We start from the raw sequence: 19,027 nt of genomic DNA, 5'->3' as shown, positions 1-19,027 counted from the left end.
CAAATACCTCTGCCCAAATGTTTACCGAGGGGCAAAAACAGATTGAAAAAATGATACAATTTGAATGTGCTTTGTTCAGTTATTTTTGCTTTTTGGTAGCGACTTTTTGGTACTTCATAGCGGCAAATGGAGTACATTTTATGAGTGCTTTAATTCGTGTTCGACAAAGGTCCCAAAAATTTTACCTAATCGATACAAAAAACACGTGGTTCCCTTATCGAGTTTTCGCCTCATATCCTATGCCCCGTTGCAATTTCCCATGTGCCACTTAAATAAAAATAATTTAATATCCTCAATGCTATATAAATAACAATTTTTTTATAAATCAATGAAATAAAAAGCACCAAGGTGGGCGTTAAATAAGCAAGTTCATGCTTTTTTGGTACCACCCGAATAGAGAACAAAGAGATTTTTGACTCACCTAGATATGAGAGAGAAATAGGATGAAAGAAAGGCAGAAATGGAAAAAAAATCGGAACTTTTTGACCGCTAAACTTAAAAAATTTTCATCCTTTTTCTTGCATATTCCTGCCCCTCCTTACAGCAGTATCCACTCGATTAGCCCCAGGAATCTACCTGAAGGTAGACAGGGCTGAAACAGGCATTGACTGATCAACATAGACGGTTTCCCTCTAGGCAGGATATGCAAGGACCTAATTATAAAAAACAAAATTATGCAAAAACAATATCAATAATTTCATTGTCGTATAATAGAACATTGTCCCTGAAGTAATGAACAAAATGTTGTATTTGACTGTCACAGGAAAAATTCAAATCATATAGCCCAATTGATGAATGAAGTTCAAAAGTTTGGCACCCCTATAAGCAATAGATAGCTTGGATAACTGCCCTTTCACTTTGGGAGTCGATATTATGTGAACGCTTAACGAACGTAAATTCCTGGAATATTGACGATGGCAAATGAAATTGTTTAAATATTCATCGTCAAGAAGAATGGTATACGATCTTAGAGCAAACTTAAGCAAATCATATATATATATAATATATATATATATATATATATATATATTTATATATATATATATAAATATATAAATATATATAAATATATATATATATATATATATATATATAGGTTATATATATATATATATATATATATATATATATATACAGATTCTATGCAATTCGAAAAGATGATCAACACGATCGAATTTGCGCAGAAAACAAATACTGTGTATAAACTTATTTTCCAAACGCGTCTGCACATTCATTTCCGATTTTGAAGTACAGCCTTACACCAAAATTCCGTTCTGCATTTTAGCCTTGATGTATACATTGTAGAATTTCAGCAAGTCTTGTTTATTTAGAAACTTAAGCATCGAATTAGTCAAACCAACCAACCTGGATATAGAGCAGTGTAAACTGCTAATATGAAACTTATACTTCAGGTTTTTATCAACTATGACTCCTAAATATTTTACACTTCATACTGAAAGCAGATTTTCAGAGTTGAGGTAACAATCGAAATTGTTTTTGAGTAACATGACTTCCCTCTTGTTCTGGTTTAAAGTAAGTTTATTCGACAAAGTAAGTTCACAATTTACACTTTTTGCGTCATTATCCAGCATGTCAAACAAGATGGAAGTATCATCAGCAAAATGAAATACTTTAGAATTTTGACAGACCCGATGCATATAATTGATGTAGATAATAAAAAGAATAGGTCCAAGAACAGACCCCTGAGGCACTCCACAATTAAGTGGAAGAGCTGCAGAGATACTTGACCTCACCCTAACAATTTGAGACCTCTTTTCTAAATAACTCGACAGGTAGGATAGAAGATAACCGCGAATTCAATATGATTCCAATTTTTTAATTAGTATAGAGTGATCAACCGTGTCAAATGCTTTCTTTAGGTCAAGAAAAATGGCAACTGGAAGCTTATAACCAGGCGTCAAATCATGTCTAATTATTTCGGTAATATGAACTAACGCATCAACAGTCGACTTTTTAGGCCTAAGCCCGAACTGATTACAAAAGAACAAATTAAAGTATGTAATGTAGTCTAACCATCGATTGTACAGAACGCGCTCGAAAATTTGGCTTATAGATGGAAGCAAAGAAATTTAAGTGCTTATTTGGTTAGGATTCCTTCGGAATTAGGTTCAATCCCGTTAATTCTATTTAGCAAGCCATAATTGGTCAGCATTAGGACTCCACCTCCCACAATAAATCATAATACTCAGATTAGATTCGATTCATTTTTGTTTTATTGATGGGTGGGTGTGTAAACGGTTCCTTTTATGCTTTTTTGATCTCGTGAATCCAAATCACCGTCGTGATCTATTATTCAGACCTTTCCTGCAAATCTAACCCTTACTACAATCAATTTGTTATTCTCCCTGCTTCATTTTTCTAACTTAATTAGAAACGGTTTTTTCTCCGCCTGCAACAATCCATAACTGAACAGGTGGAAGCTGCTGCAACGAAGTTGCGTTTTATAATGTTAAAAGTTCATTGGTTTCTGTGGCAACTAGCGCAAGAAAATAATCAACAAAAATATAAATCAAATAATGCTCAAATTTCGAATCGGGAACTCTGATTAAAACTGTAGCTTGAGCTTCAACTATTTAAGCGTCCGATCTCCCGTGAACGAGTAGGGCCAGAACTCAACCAGGAAATCTCAGAAGTTAAGTTTCACAATGCGCTTTTTTATGGGATAGATAAAGTCGGTAGACAAAACTGATAGTAATAGGTCTAACTTGAAAGCATGTTGATCAGTGTTTTTGAGCGTCTCTGCAACTTGGAATGAGTCCACGAGTGTCGAGTGTCCACCCTTCTCTGCGGGCACCACTGGCTGCAAAGTGACCAGACTGCCAGGGTGCTCAAAGTCAGGGTTGTCTGTATGTAGACCCAAATACGCACTGAACGCAAATACAAAATGTCAGTTACTGTATTTTTTTGTATAGCTATTAAGTTTCAGACAACAGTGCCGTTTATGGCCCTCCATTATTAATCGTGTTCATGTGGGTATTCTTTCATGCATTTTAAATGTTGGAAAAAGAATGAAGAAAGATTAATTTTTCATGTACGTGGGCTGGTCAAAAACGGTAAGCAGTTCGAGGAATATGATTGCAAAAAAAGTATGACCAGCGCTACTGTTAGTTGAAAAATTAACTCTTTGTTCTAAAAAATGTGACATAATTTTATAGTGAAAGCACAAATCGACCTCTCGGCTACGAACTTAGTTCATATCTCTGCTAGTACCCTTATAGTACACTTACTTTGTGTATGCGATGTCAAAGTCTTCATGATTGTTTGTATTGCTTATCTCGTAGTACTGCGTCTTCCCATCGAAGTACTCCCTCGAGTACATGATTGCACCCACGTGCGTGGCCACTTCCATGCTCGCCTTAGGGTCTACAGGGCTTCCAGTCAAGAGGCATATTCCAAACTGCCAGATGTTACGGTAAAACTGGACTGCAACAGATGAAATTATAAAATTTCTACTGTGCTTTCATCCAACATTATAATTCAGGCTTTACAGTCCAAGGTCAATTTGTGGCAATTTATATTTAAGACACCAATAACTTTTCCATTTTTGTCTTTAAAAAATAGTCCACGTGTTATCAATCAGTTCACTGCGTATTTAAATGTAGGCTAAATATAATTTTCGAGTCAAAGCAAATCCACATATAAACGGGCCAAATTTCCGGTCTCGAATAGTCCACATTTGGGGCAAAATCATCACCCTCATTTCACAGAACCTCATCAACCTTGCAAGCATTCCTCAAAAGTCAATAAACAGTTACAATAGAGAACTCATTGAACTTCTGTGAATATTAAGTTTATTGAATCAGGATCACATGACGTTTGAGTTGTCTTTTATAAAAAGCTTAAAAACTCGAAATTGTATCAAAATAATTATAGCAAAAACTTCAACATTCTTTGAGAACTTATTAAAAAATAGATTGAACCATATTAAAAATGATCGCAGTTTATTTTAGATATTTCACTTGATCTTCGTTTCTCATAAATTTAAATTTTTGCGCTTATACACTATGTTGCCAAAAAAATGTCCGTGCATCCGAAGTACTTTTAAAAAGCGCCAAAGACAATAAAACAACAATTTGAGTTTAAAACACTAGTATCATATAGTAACTCATTTAGTTCTTATAAACAACCACAAGACGCTTTTTTTCTCAATTTTCGCATAATACTGTCTGTTTTCGCAACCACTGCTTCAAAACCCCCCACCATTTTTCAATTCGATTCAGATCCGGCCTATGCCAGCCGTTTAAGTACATCCTATTCTTTCTCGTAAAAAACTAAGATAATGCTGGGGAGCAATATCTTGAAAAACAAGTTCTTGAAAATAGATTTTTCTCCTGAAAAATAACAAAAAAAAACACGATCATTTAGCTTGTTTTGATATCTGATAAGAATTTTTTGTCAATCTGTTTGTATTACAACCCAAAAAATAAGTGACTGCTTTTTCTAACTAATTTTTTTTGCTTTTTTCCAGAAATCTTGTTCCCCTGTCGGGAAAGAACTCGCCTCTGGAAGAATTCTGTCACCTGAAGCCTGGAAGTTGTTACTTTTTGGCAACGCTTGTATGCAAGCTGTGCATTGAAACTTCTTTTTAAACTGAGTTGTTTTTGCATTTTGTCCATGAAAAGCAGACATTTCCAATGGAAACAGCTTGGCAAAACGCAAAGAGTTAAACAGTCTGTTCTGCAGAACCGGAGAAAAAGCGAATGGAATTTCGTTTAAACAAGATTTCAACGCTCATCGCAAAACAAAATTACTCAGTGGCCGCAAAATCAATGTTCGAATAATATGATTAAACCGAAAGAAATAAAATATCAGCTTCAAGTAATTGGCAGGCGTGAAAGATATGATAACAATCACTAAACCGTGTTAGCGTTACCACCAAGAGGCATCTTGAACGGTCAGAAAATCTCAAAATCTTGAAAAAAGCAGCACAACTTTCTAATTTGGGAGTCAAGGAGATCGTTGATTCAAATTAAAATGCCAATCTAAAATATGGTAGCAATTAAATTGTGCAGAAGACGTTCTGTGCCTTCTGCTCTGCCTGCCAATTTGATTTACTGAGAAGTTATTTGACTATTGTACTCTATTATTCTACCAAAACTCATGCAAATCAATGGTATTATCTAGAATTGAGAGTATTGAAAGGAAACTATCAAAATAAGAACGAACGACTGACTGATAAAAAACATTTTAAAAAATGTAATCAGAATAAATTTTAGTACAAAGTGATTTAAAGACAGCCACTAGAAGAAGTGAAAATTAAAATATCTAACTTCAGTGGATATGCTATTATCCAACATAATTTTTCCACAAAATTTATTAAAACAGTTTTATTTTTTCATGCGTCATAACAATGAATAAAAACGATGAGCTCAAATGCGGATACTTGATTGTTTTAAGAACATAGTTGTTCCTTGAACATATAGCGCAGGCTTTCAAACTTTTTTCCATTCAAAATTTTATTAGAGTCCAGTAGTAATTTTTACTCAAATCTTTAATAAACAGAATTTATTTTATGCTCCATGTTAATGCTAGAGATTAACTTCTTACGTTTATTGTGTTTTACCGCCTTTTGTAAGTTGATTTGTTTTCCAAAAGTTGTAACGAAAAGTCATGATGATGAAATGTTGTAAAACCGGAAATGATACTCTTGCTTGAATTGTGTAACCTGAAACAAAACATGAGCAACCAAACTAATTGAAACTTAAAGCTAAGACTCAAGACAGATAACGACCTATCACCCTTCCCAATGCGGACCAGCGGAACCATGGAGTTATCATTTTGGCGCTCCTGGGAACTCAGTGAGCGAACCCAGGACCTCTTGCTTAAGTTATTTTGAGTGGTATGTGCTACATTGAGACATTGAGATGGACTGAGATGGACATCCATTGAGATGGACAAAAGAGATGGCAGAATGGAGATGACCACCTTCAAATACTGAGGGCTGTAAACCAGATAAGATTTTTTTGCAATCTCAGTGATTAGATATAGTAGACTTCGTTGTCCTTCGGGTCCTAAGTTCCCCAACCACAAGGGATAAGGAGCTATCTAAGTTTTGTCATTTCAATTATTTGAAATAAGCTAAAAACCGAAAAGACTTATATTAGTCCTATTGTTCTGAGGTATTTGAGTCCTGTTGTTAACTTTTCCTAAATAAAATAAACAACCGCGCGAAGTAGCTTTTCTTGGTTAATTTTGAACAAAAGATTTCAAAAAAAAAATTGTTTAGTAGCAACAGTTCGAAAAATAATATTTAAACAACCACGCGAAGCAGCTCTTCTTGGTTAGTTTTTGTTGAACATTTTCAAAATTGGTTAGTAACAAGATACGGGTCCGGTGAAACACTTTACAAAGATTTCATCATCAAGCAAGACAACGAGGATGTCGCCAGCCCACTCAGGCCAACCTGGGTCAACAGCAGCTGCACCCAACCGCCTCCAGTGTTCTGCCAGCAGAACCAGCTTGCAGTAGAGTCCCACTACTGCCCTCCAACAGCCAGCCAGCCCATTCAGGCCAACCTGAGTTATCAGCAGCTGCACCAAACAGCCTCCAGTGTTCTGCCAGCAGAACCAGCTTGCAGTAGACTCTCACTACTGCCCTCCATCAGTCAGCCAGCCCACTCAGGCCAACCTGAGTCATCAGCAGCTGCACCCAACCGCCTCCAGTGTTCTGCCAGCAGAACCAGCTTGCAGTGGACTCTCACTACTGCCCTCCATCAGTCAGCCAGCCCACTCAGGCCAACCTGAGTCATCAGCAGCTGCACCCAACCGCCTCCAGTGTTCTGCCAGCAGAACCAGCTTGCAGTAGAGTCCCACTACTGCCCTCCAACAGTCAGCCAGCCCACTCAGGCCAACCTGAGTCATCAGCAGCTGCACCCAACCGCCTCCAGTGTTCTGCCAGCAGAACCAGCTTGCAGTAGAGTCCCACTACTGCCCTCCAACAGCCAGCCAGACCACTCAGGCCAACCTGAGTCATCAGTAGCTGCAACCAACCGCCTCCAAATTTCTGCCAGCAGAACCAGCTTGCAGTGGACTCTCACTACTGCCCTCCATCAGTCAGCCAGCCCACTCAGGCCAACCTGAGTCATCAGCAGCTGCACCCAACCGCCTCCAGTGTTCTGCCAGCAGAACCAGCTTGCAGTAGAGTCCCACTACTGCCCTCCAACAGCCAGCCAGACCACTCAGGCCAACCTGAGTCATCAGTAGCTGCAACCAACAGCCTCCAAATTTCTGCCAGCAGAACCAGCTTGCAGTGCATCTGTCCTTCAGTGACAACCCCCCCCCCCCCCCCAAGTGACCTACAAAAGTCACCCATTGTCCCCCAGGGACCCCCCAAGTGACCTGAAAAGTCACCCATTGTCCCCCACGGACCCCCCAATTGACCTACAAAAGTCACCCATTATCCTCCAGGGACCCCCCAAGTGACCTACAAAAGTCACCCACCGTCCTCCACGGACCCCCCAATTGACCTACAAAAGTCACCCATTATCCTCCAGGGACCCCCCAAGAGACCTACAAAAGTCACCCACTATCCTCCAGGGACCCCCCAAGTGACCTGAAAAGTCAACCATTGTCCCCAACGGACCCCCCAAGTGACCTACAAAAGTCACCCATTGTTCCCCCAGGACCCCCCAAGTGACCTGAAAAGTCACCCATTGTCCCCCACGGACCCCCCAATTGACCTGCAAAAGTCACCCATTGTCCTCCAGGGACCCCCCAAGTGACCTAAAAAAGTCACCCACTGCCCTCCAGGGACCCCCCAAGTGACCTACAGAAGTCAACCATTGTCCCCCAGGGACCCCCCAAGTGACCTACAAAAGTCATCCATTGTCCCCCAGGGACCCCCCAAGTGACCTACAAAAGTCACCCATTGTCCCCCAGGGACCCCCAAGTGACCTACAAAAGTCATCCATTGTCCTCCTGGGACCCCCCCCCCCCCCAAGTGACCTGAAAAGTCACCCATTTTCGCCCACGGACCCCCCAATTGACCTACAAAAGTCACCCATTATCCTCCAGGGACCCCCCAAGAGACCTACAAAAGTCACCCACTATCCTCCAGGGACCCCCCAAGTGACCTGAAAAGTCAACCATTGTCCCCAACGGACCCCCCCAAGTGACCTACAAAAGTCACCCATTGTTCCCCCAGGACCCCCCAAGTGACCTGAAAAGTCACCCATTGTCCCCCACGGACCCCCCAATTGACCTGCAAAAGTCACCCATTGTCCTCCAGGGACCCCCCAAGTGACCTAAAAAAGTCACCCACTGCCCTCCAGGGACCCCCCAAGTGACCTACAGAAGTCAACCATTGTCCCCAGGGACCCCCCAAGTGACCTACAAAAGTCATCCATTGTCCCCCATGGACCCCCCAAGTGACCTACAAAAGTCACCCATTGTCCCCCAGGGACCCCCAAGTGACCTATAAAAGTCATCCATTGTCCTCCTGGGACCCCCAAGTGACCTGAAAAGTCACCCATTTTCGCCCACGGACCCCCCAATTGACCTACAAAAGTCACCCATTGTCCCCCAGGGACCCCCCAAGTGACCTACAAAAGTCATCCATTGTCCCCCAGGGACCCCCCAAGTGACCTACAAAAGTCACCCATTGTCCCCCAGGGACCCCCCAAGTGACCTACAAAAGTCATCCATTGTCCTCCTGGGACCCCCCAAGTGACCTGAAAAGTCACCCATTGTCCCCCACGGACCCCCCAATTGACCTACAAAAGTCACCCATTATCCTCCAGGGACCCCCCAAGTGACCTACAAAAGTCACCCATTGTCCCCCAGGGACCCCCCAAGTGACCTACAAAAGTCATCCATTGTCCTCCTGGGACCCCCCAAGTGACCTGAAAAGTCACCCATTGTCCCCCACGGACCCCCCAATTGACCTACAAAAGTCACCCATTATCCTCCAGGGACCCCCCAAGTGACCTACAAAAGTCACCCATTGTCCCCCAGGGACCCCCCAAGTGACCTACAAAAGTCACCCATTGTCCCCCAGGGACCCCCCAAGTGACCTACAAAAGTCATCCATTGTCCCCCAGGGACCCCCCAAGTGACCTACAAAAGTCACCCATTGTCCCCCAGGGACCCCCCAAGTGACCTACAAAAGTCATCCATTGTCCTCCTGGGACCCCCCAAGTGACCTGAAAAGTCACCCATTGTCCCCCACGGACCCCCCAATTGACCTACAAAAGTCACCCATTGTCCTCCAGGGACCCCCCAAGTGACCTAAAAAAGTCACCCACTGCCCTCCAGGGACCCCCCAAGTGACCTACAGAAGTCAACCATTGTCCCCCACGGACCCCCCAAGTGACCTACAAATAGTCACCCCACCTGACCTCTAAAGGGTCAAACAGTCAACCAACTTGACCTCGAAGTGACCTCTAAAAGGTCAAATAGTCACGCAACTCGACCTCTAGGTGACCTCTAAAAGGTCAAATAGTCATCACACTTGACCTTTAAGTGACCTCTAAGAGGTCAGACCACCAAACATCTTGACCTCTAATAGGTCAAACCAGTTGACCTCTAATAGGTCAATTCTGTTGACCTCTAATAGGTCAAAACACTTGATCTCTAATAGGTCAAACTACTTGACCGCTAATAGTTCAAACCACTTGACCTTTAATAGATCAAACCAGTTGACCTCTAATAGGTCAAATCTGTTGACCTCTAATAGGTCAAACTACTTGACTGCTAATAGGTCAAACCACTTGACCTCTAATAGGTCAAATCTGTTGACCTCTAATAGGTCAAACCAATTGATCTCTAATAGGCTAAACCGCTTGACCTCTAATAGGTCAAACTACTTGACCTCTTAAAGGTCAAACCACTTGACCTCTCTGACCTCTAAAGTTCAAAAAGTCACCTCACTTGATCCTTAAGTGACCTCTAAAAGGTCAAAAGATTGCCCCATTTCACCTTTGAGTGACCTCTGGAAGGTCAAAAATTCACTCGTTGTGCCCTTCAAGGGACCTATATTCACCCCACTTGACCTTTCAATATACCTCTGAAGTTCAGAAAGTTAGACCAACAAAGAAAATGGGAGGTCGAAAGCCATCAATTGTTGGAACAGTTAGATTGTTTCACCGAAAATTAAACATTGTCAAAGAGCTCAAACAGGAAATAGAATATCAAATACACTCAGGTTTGGAACCCGAAGTTGTGTCAGTAACACATGATGAATTCAAGAGAACCATGTCACAACTAGACGAACTTGTCGACCAGCTTACACAGTCGAAAAATGTGGACGCGGAAGACTCCCTCAACGATGCAGCATGCTTGACAAAGCTAAAAGTTGAAGTTGCACAAACTGTAAAGAAGCATGAACTTTCATTCCGAAACACTTCAACGCGTCCAAGCAGCGCCTCTTCATCACGCAGTAATCAAATACCTGTTCCCTCTGCACCTGAGTCTCCGGGAGTTGTTCAAAGTATGCGAGATACACGACAGCAACAACAAATCAATGATTTGACAGACCAGCAATCAACATACAACCTGATTACTATTCATAGACAAGTGCAGTCTGCCATGGGAATTTTGCAAGAAAACTCCAATGGAGTCATCAGTTCTGATGTACAGAATAGTCTCCAGCCATCAGCACTCGAACAAACAGACTCTGACAACGTAGCAAGCAATCAACATCAGCACCTTCAAGCAATAGCACCAATTGTGAATCCAGCAATTGTTTCACAGAGCTCTATTGACTCAACTTGTGCGTTCCCACAATTGTCTACAGCTTCAAATATGCAACTGCCAGTATTTAGTGGAACACTTCCTCCGGCTGGAAATACGTTCGCTCCTGCCAGGCCCAATAATAACACTGGCCTCTTTGAAAATGTACCTGACCATAGAACACCTGTTCCAGTTTCTTTCGGCAATCGTTTCCCAACGCCAAGCCATCCCGGCCCATTTCAGGCATATTGCTCAAACAGTTGGTCAAACTTAGCAAACGGTAGTTTTGAGCCCTCAAACGCAACCCCTCGTGGACCTGTTCACCCGAGCAGCGAAAGCTTTGGTAATCAAAATTCCAACCCATATCGTCAACGGAATATCCATCGCTCAGTAAAGCTGCCGGACATCCGAATTCAGAAGTTCGATGGAGACCCGCTCAAGTGGAACGAATGGAGCAGCATGTTTTCCTCGACCATCCACAACAACGAAGACATCACTGACACTGAAAAATGAGCTATTTGCAAGGTTTAGTCATTGGACCGGCAAAGGATTGCATCTCCGGCTTTCTTTGCAACCCAAACTTTTACTCTTCCGCCCTTCAAGAGCTCAACAGACGCTTTGGAAACCCGCAAAACGTTGTCGGTGCCCTAACAAAAGAACTAGAAGCTTTCCAAAGACCGGCTATGAATGACCACGCAGCTTTGATAGCTTTCGCTTCGTTGTTAAGAAAGGTTGTTCAGACATTTGCCTCAGATGGCTTCAGTGCCGACCTAAATGCCACGTACTTGCTCAGGATAGCTCGAGATAAGCTACCAAACCCAATCAAGTTGAAGTGGACCGAACATGTTGTTGACAACGACTGGACAAATCCAGGTCTCACAGAGCTTTCCGATTGGATGGATCGGCAATCCAGAGCCTTCGAACAATTACAAGACACATTTTCATCAAACACTAACAACCATTCAGGTCAACAGAACCAATCACAGGGTTCAAGTTCCTTCAACAATCGGAATAAGAACCAAAATCGTTCAAATTGGACACAGAATTTTCCAGGAAGTAAAAGTTCGTTCCCCAGCAATAAAAGTTTTGAACATAATAATACAGCAAATAAGAACATCGGTAGTGCAGAGCCTCAGCAATGGACGGCTAACAGTAGCAACAACACAAACGGAAGCTCTTCTTTCTCTGGTTCAAAGCAGCCTATGAGAAATGCAACAGCAAATAGGAGCAGAACAAACTGCCCGCTTGATCAACAAGATCACTACTTTGGCAAGTGTCCACAGTTTCTCAGTCTCGATGTCAGCAGACGCAATAGCGAAGCAAAGAAGAACTCTCTGTGTTTCAATTGCCTGAGCTCCAGTCACGCCGCCAAAAACTGCACGTCAAAAGTTCTCTGCCGACATTGCAATGGCAAACATCATAGCCTTCTCCACACAGACAGACAAAAAGCACCCGAATCGACAAACATGACAGCAATTGATCTGCCAATGTGTGAACCACTAGATCAACAAGACAAAAACAGTGACATTCCAACTCAGGTTTACAATCCTGGTTTCCCATCAAAAACGAGGAATCAACTACAGGTAATACCTGTCACCCTATTCGGAAATGATAATAGAAGACATAATTGTTATGCCATTCTGGACAATGGTAGTACCATTTCATACGTCCTCAACACCACTGCCGACAAGGTACGGGCTCCAAAGACTTCAGAATTCAATCTGAATGTATCGCACGCATTTGACGAATCCGTCATGCACGCAAATCTTGTTCGGTTGGACATTGGAAAGTTCAATAGCGGTCAACCACTCTTCCGTTTAAACTACGTTCATGCCGTGAATAATTGGACTTTCAACGATGCGCCTGTGAACGATTTGAACGAAGCGTGCTCGTCCTACCCTCACCTTCAACACATACATTTTCCTAATCTTTGTGACAACAAGATACAGATACTTTTAGGTGTTGACGCTACCCAATACATTTTGGAACGCGAGTTCCTTCAAGGACCCTCAGGAAGCCCCTTTGCTTTACGCAATCTTCTCGGTTGGACAATTACTGGCCCAATTAAACGAAAAAGTAATCCAATCCAACAGGAAACAAACTTCCTATCCCATAGTTATAGAGCCTTCGACCACGCACTCACAAATTTAACTGTTGATACTGAAAGACATCTCAGTGAATGTGTGATCAGTTTCTGGAAAATAGAGAATACAGGAACCGAGTTTGAAGAAAATGCAGATACTTCAACAGACAGTAAAAGAGCAGTTCAAATATTACAAGATACAATCCATCATATCGGAGACAGATATGAAATTGGTTTACTTTGGAAACAGGACAGTAAATTAGAAAACAACTATCCGGTTGCCAAAGCACAACTTGACAGCCTTCAGCGCCGACTCAACAAAGATATTGAGTTGAAACAGTTGTATGAGAAAACTTTGGACACAGATTTAGAGAAGGGTTATGTCAAACCAGTAACTTTCTCAAATCCAGCACCAGAGAAGATTTGGTACCTTCCCCATCACCCCGTCACCAACCCCAACAAACCTGGGAAAGTCAGGCGTGTTGCGAACGCCGCATCTGTTTTTAAGAAGCAGTCGCTAAACAAAAACCTTCTGTCAGGCCCCGACCTTCTCAACAACCTGGTCGGCTTACTACTTCGCTTTCGCCAGAATTCTGTTGCAGTAATGGCAGACATAGAGGCCATGTTTATGCAAATTTGCATACGAACAGAAGATCAGTCATGTCTCCGTTTTCTTTGGCCTTCAAACAACTCCGTACAGCAGTTCCAGTATACGCGACTCATCTTTGGAGCCAGATGTTCACCAACTACAGCAATATTTGTCCTCCAAGAAACAGCGAAAGACTTCGGAAACACCGCTACAAAAGATCTAATATTCAACAGTTTCTACATGGATGACTTTGTACATTCGTTCGTCAATGAACAGAAAGCTGAAACTGCAGTTCAAGACTTGCGACAAACACTCTCTAAAGGAGGTTTTAGTCTAACTAAGTTTGTCTCAAACTCTGTTCAATGTCTAAGCAAAATACCCAAAGAACATTGTGACAGTGAAAAAGACAAGCATCGTGTCTTAGGCGTAATGTGGAATACAGTTAATGATACTTTCTTCCACCAGAAGCTTGCCAAAGTTCAGGAAGACAAAACGGACTACACACTCAGAAAGCTCCTTTCCTTAATTGCCTGCTTGTTCGATCCATTAGGAATCATTGCCCCATTATTGATTACACTCAAAATCATCTTGCAGGATACTTGGAAAGAAGGACTTGCATGGGATGATTTCCTGTCAGATGAGAAACAGAAATCAATAAAAACTTGGATAGAGCAATATCTAAATGTGCAAGAAATATCAACGCCACGATGTTTTATTTCTCCGAACGAACCATCACCGATAAACCAGTTACATTGCTTCTGTGATGCCTCACAGCTGGCTTATGGAGCAGTCATATACATCAGGTCTCAATCAGCTAACACCATTTCAACGGGGTTTGTCATAGCTAGAGCTAAAGTTGCGCCAATAAAGCAAATCAGTATCCCGAAACTTGAGTTGCAAGCAGCCGTGCTAGGATGTAGACTAATGCAATTTGTTTCCAAGCAGCTAACAATACCAGTTACCTCAAGACACTTTTGGAGCGACAGTGAAGCTGTCCTTGCCTGGATCAAAAGCAAAGACAAATTGAAAACTTTCATTGCAAAAAGAGTACAAGAGATCCGCAACAACACAGACGTCTCCAAGTGGCAGCATATCAGCGGAAAAGTCAACCCTGCAGACCATGTCTCCCGAGGAATACCAGCCTGTGATATCAATGTGTTCTGGTTAACACCTCCAGCTTTCTTAAGTGATCCCGAAAGCCATTGGAAGAACTCCTTGGGTAGCAAGGAGGAGACAAACGTCACAATGGAAACATCGAACGATGAATGTATTATCGACGTCAGCAGATTCTCAAAATGGACGAAGTCAATGCGCTCTATGGCTGTTGTCATTAGGTTCATAAAGAATCTCAGATCGAAACAAAGAGGCAAACTAGAACTCGACGACATTAACGAAGCCCGAATTTATCTCTTCAGAAAACCGCAAGAGAAGTCCTTCAAAGACGCCATCAAAGACATGAAACAACACAGGCCTTTGTCAAAGAAAGATCGTCTGCTCTGTTTGTCCCCTTTTTTTGAAAGTGGACTTCTTCGCGTTGGTGGCAGACCAAAGCGAAGCTCGCTACCTTTTGACGCCAAGCACCCCATCATCCTGGACTCTAAAGAGCACAGCACTCAACTCTACATACAGAAATGCCACGAAATTTGTATGCACATTGGAGTTGAATACACCCGCAACTACATACAACAGAGATGCCACATTCTCGGAATCAGAGCTTTCTTGAGAAGTTTGGCCTTCAAATGTTTCGACTGTCGCCGCTTCCGAGCACAGGGACTACAGCCACCGATGGCAGACCTGCCAGACATTCGTTTCCAGGAAACTCAGTCACCAGTCATCTTCACCAATGTCGGCGTGGACTACCTTGGACCGTTTGCCGTCGTTCATCGAGATTCAGAAGTGAAGACCTACATCTGCTTATTCACTTGCTTCGTTACAAGAGCAATTCACCTGGAAGTTGCAGAGGATCTCAGCACAGACAAGTGTTTGACAGCAATCCGACGCTTCATCGCTCGACGCGGCCAACCGCGCTTGTTCCTGTCAGACAACGGATCCAACTTCCTGGGAGCAAGAAAGCAGATCAGAAGAAGACCACTGATGTTGGACCACGACTACATCAAAGATCAGCTACTGAACCAGTCTGTCGAATGGAAACTCAACCCTCCTTCTGCTCCTCATTTCGGTGGGGTGTGGGAGAGACTCGTTCAGTGTGTTAAACGAGCTCTTCTTTTGAACCTCGGCTCCGCAAAACTCACCCCAGATGTCTTTGCCACGATCGTCAGTGAAGCCGAGTGTCTTGTCAACTCGCGTCCACTCACTCACGTGAGAAGCAACCACGAAGACGACAACCCACTTACACCAAACCACTTCTTGCTTGGAAGGCCCTTCTGCAATGTTCCTGGAGCCGTTTTCAACGAGACACTTACCTTGAAGTGTTCGGCGTGGACGCAGGTGAAGCAGAGACTTCAGCAGATTTGGAAGAGGCTGCTAACCGAGTATGTTCCTTCGCTGAACAAACGACAGAAGTGGACGTCTTGTGAAGCAGCTTTGGAAGTGGATGATGTTGTCTGGCTTCTTGAAGAGTTTACACCAAGAGGAATCTGGCCGCTGGGACGAGTCACACGGACTTTCACCGGCCCCGACAACATAGCTAGGTCATGTGAAGTTAAGACCGCTTTAGGCAAATTAAACAGACCAGCAGTTAAACTTATGCATGTCTACCCCAAACCCACAACCAGGTTAGGGTTAGGTTTTGTGGGCCCGGAGGATGTTAATGCTAGAGATTAACTTCTTACGTTTATTGTGTTTTACCGCCTTTTGTAAGTTGATTTGTTTTCCAAAAGTTGTAACGAAAAGTCATGATGATGAAATGTTGTAAAACCGGAAATGATACTCTTGCTTGAATTGTGTAACCTGAAACAAAACATGAGCAACCAAACTAATTGAAACTTAAAGCTAAGACTCAAGACAGATAACGACCTATCACCCTTCCCAATGCGGACCAGCGGAACCATGGAGTTATAACTCCAAAACCTTCTCAATAAAAGATGGCTGACAGATTGGAAGTTTGATTAACATTTCGGAATCTTGGGTTTTTTTTATTAGTTATTAACATTCTGTGTGTTTCAAAATACTGACTTGAGAATCTATTATATCTGTAGTCGCATAGATCGATTAAAATTTTCAAAGCTGCTGATCTTTGCGTGCTAACAATACTTGCAACCTCAAGCGCGGAATCGCATTAAAAGGAACCGAAATCGTGTTGTGCGCTAATAGATTTAAGGACGCTTTGGGGAAGAGGTTAAAGGTTTTTAGATTGCACAGAGGAGCTGACTAGCTAAATGCTTACTTAAATCTAATAACTAAGGTTTCAAATTGTGATATTTACTAACTAGGGACATATTTCTCGAGCCTTTTGTAGTTTTTAAGAAAAATTAGATTAAAGTGTTAAAAACCCTGGTTTGCAACGAAGCGCGCAGCACCTAGAAGAGCTTATTTGTGCTGCCATGGTGTATAACAAAATCTTGAGTTCCTGAACCATCGCGATAAACTGTGCACGTGACAAATGGATTCACATACGTGAGTGTGGTTAAATTTTTCATGTATGGATCAAATATTAATGCATTCGTCAACGATGAAAAACTGCAGAAAACTACTAGTTGTTCTTTTAATGACCGGTCCTCAAAAACTAATAGATGAGGAACTGACGAATTTTTTCGCTTCAAAATTTTTACTGAGAATTTTGGATAGGCTTTTTGCAATCTACGTTTAAAGTTGTATACAATATGCATGACCGTTGTGGGTGGCAAATAAGATGGTGACATTGATCCCGTTTTTCAACATATAAGGTGACTTAGCAAATTCAACAAACATAGAACGCCGCCAAATAAGGTTGTACCAACTGTCCTATAATTTATGCTCCTCGTGTCGAGGATTGGCGGTGAATTTTCGTAAGAAATGCGGTGAAAAAAAACTTTCCACCGCATATTTCTGGCACTTTTTTGCGTTGAATCGCGGCGAATAATTTATTTTCACAGCGTTCTCAGTATTCTTACAAAAAAAGAAGTTTTCTTACACGCGTTCGAACCTCTCACCTCCTGCATGCCTTCAACTTCTTATTCCACTGCTCCAGTTGTCACACTTATATGATATTTCTTGAGAATTTAAATCAGATTCAGCTAATGTTGGAAAACAAATGCGGTGAATTTTTGTGAATTTTTGTGGTGATTTTCGCGGTAAATTTTTACAAGAAAGGCGTCGAAATGCAGTCAACTATTTTTTTCACCGCATTTCTTACATTAATTTGCCACAAGAGCCGAAGCGGTGAATTCTTGTAAGAAATGCGAAGAATTTCGCGGTTAATTCTTGTCAAAATGCGGTGAAATATTTTTTTCATCGCATTCACCACTTTTCCAAAAATTAACTGCATTCACCGCATTTCAAATAGAAGTTATATATGCGCTTTTTTTGAATTACTAGGAAATACATTCTAAAAACTTGGTGTTAAATGAATAATGGTTATCATAACATTATTTTTTTAATTGGGAAACCGTATCATCTTTGAGATGCAACTATGGATATCCCGGGTCCCTTCCATTGTTATTCTTCAAGGAGACTTTTGACTCAACATAAAAACGTAAAGGACTTTTTTCTACTCCAACAGACCTCACCTCACTAACATGCCAATACTTACCCATAGCTTCGCGTTCATTCAAAACATCCTTATATGGTAGCGAAACTTTCTCAGCATTCATTTCAACACTTTTCCACGTAACTTTTCTCACTTTCGTTTCTCTTTGCGTCCTGACTACATTTTCGCGGATCCATTCTAAATCATATATGCTCTCGTGTTTATCCGACCACGTGACCTTGACTGCGTCATCGTTGATTATGTCAACATTTGTCGGGTGAATCTCAAGGTCAATATTACTCGTGTTGTGAACTCGTTGAAGACTCGTTTTGTTGAAACAACTTGGTTCTTGCGAGTTGTCGCGAAGATAAATATTGCTAATTAATACCTGCTTTGAAGACAATTTTGGAATATTCAATTTAATAAAGTTTTTGCACCACGATGCAGACATTTTTGCTGCCATTAGAAATTCTCACTATTTTGAAAGTTGAATTAGCAAATGATTAAAAACGCAAAAAAAAAGAAATTTTTGGATGTTGCAAGAACAATTATAAAATGGTTGAGAAAATCGAAAAGAATTTAAGGACTAAATTCTCTGAATTCAATCGCAAGAACGCTCCTAGGAGTCTTTTATCCCACCCAAACTAACAAGCAATAATTTGAATGGATGTTATGCACCTTTAATACGTCACTCTACGAAGGGAAGAAACCAAAGAAAAGCCACAAAATATTGTCACTTTAGGATGAATGAAAGGGCTAAAAGAGCTGTCTGTTTTGGTGGGTAATCGGATTTAAAAATGGACACAAAGGCGGTTTTCACTTTGTTAATGGCCTTAAAATTTCACCCGTAATTAGGTACCTATATGAACAAATTGGAAAAGTTCCTAAAATGGCTTTCACATTCCTTTTTTCTTTCTGAAAACTGTTTCCCGGAATAGCGGATAGACATAAATTGGATCTAAATTTAATTAAACAATTTAAATCACACAAAGAAACGTTTCACCCCAGAAATGAGAGAAAATTTTTTGTAGAATTTTGTA

The 19,027-nt window shown here is 41.7% G+C and overlaps 1 protein-coding gene across 1 annotated transcript; it reads right to left on the bottom strand.

The window, feature by feature from the left end:
- Positions 1-538: 538 nt before the first annotated feature.
- On the bottom strand, positions 539-18,666 carry LOC142349116 (trimethyllysine dioxygenase, mitochondrial-like). Its single transcript, XM_075400528.1, has 4 exons — positions 18,051-18,666; positions 3,249-3,444; positions 2,727-2,888; positions 539-653 (listed from the first exon to the last, which is right to left on the bottom strand). Exons 1-4 carry the CDS (start codon positions 18,448-18,450, stop codon positions 539-541), a joined length of 873 nt encoding a protein of 290 aa, XP_075256643.1. The 5' UTR covers positions 18,451-18,666.
- Positions 18,667-19,027: the final 361 nt, after the last annotated feature.

The sequence above is a fragment of the Convolutriloba macropyga genome, chromosome 11 (genome assembly GCF_964194025.1).
Source record: "Convolutriloba macropyga chromosome 11, txConMacr16.3, whole genome shotgun sequence".
NCBI lineage: Eukaryota > Metazoa > Xenacoelomorpha > Acoela > Convolutidae > Convolutriloba > Convolutriloba macropyga.
Note: the sequence above shows the minus strand (reverse complement) of the source record. Positions and strands in the feature narration are given on the sequence as shown.

Excerpts from the sequence above, each read along its gene's own strand:
- LOC142349116 (XM_075400528.1), bottom strand. The coding sequence starts at position 18,450 with ATGGCAGCAAAAATGTCTGCATCGTGGTGCAAAAACTTTATTAAATTG. Across the intron at positions 3,445-18,050 it reads GAATGAACGCGAAGCTATGG|TCCAGTTTTACCGTAACATC; the intron begins GTAAGTATTGGC and ends CATCTGTTGCAG. Across the intron at positions 2,889-3,248 it reads TTTGACATCGCATACACAAA|TGCGTATTTGGGTCTACATA; the intron begins GTAAGTGTACTA and ends ATTTGCGTTCAG.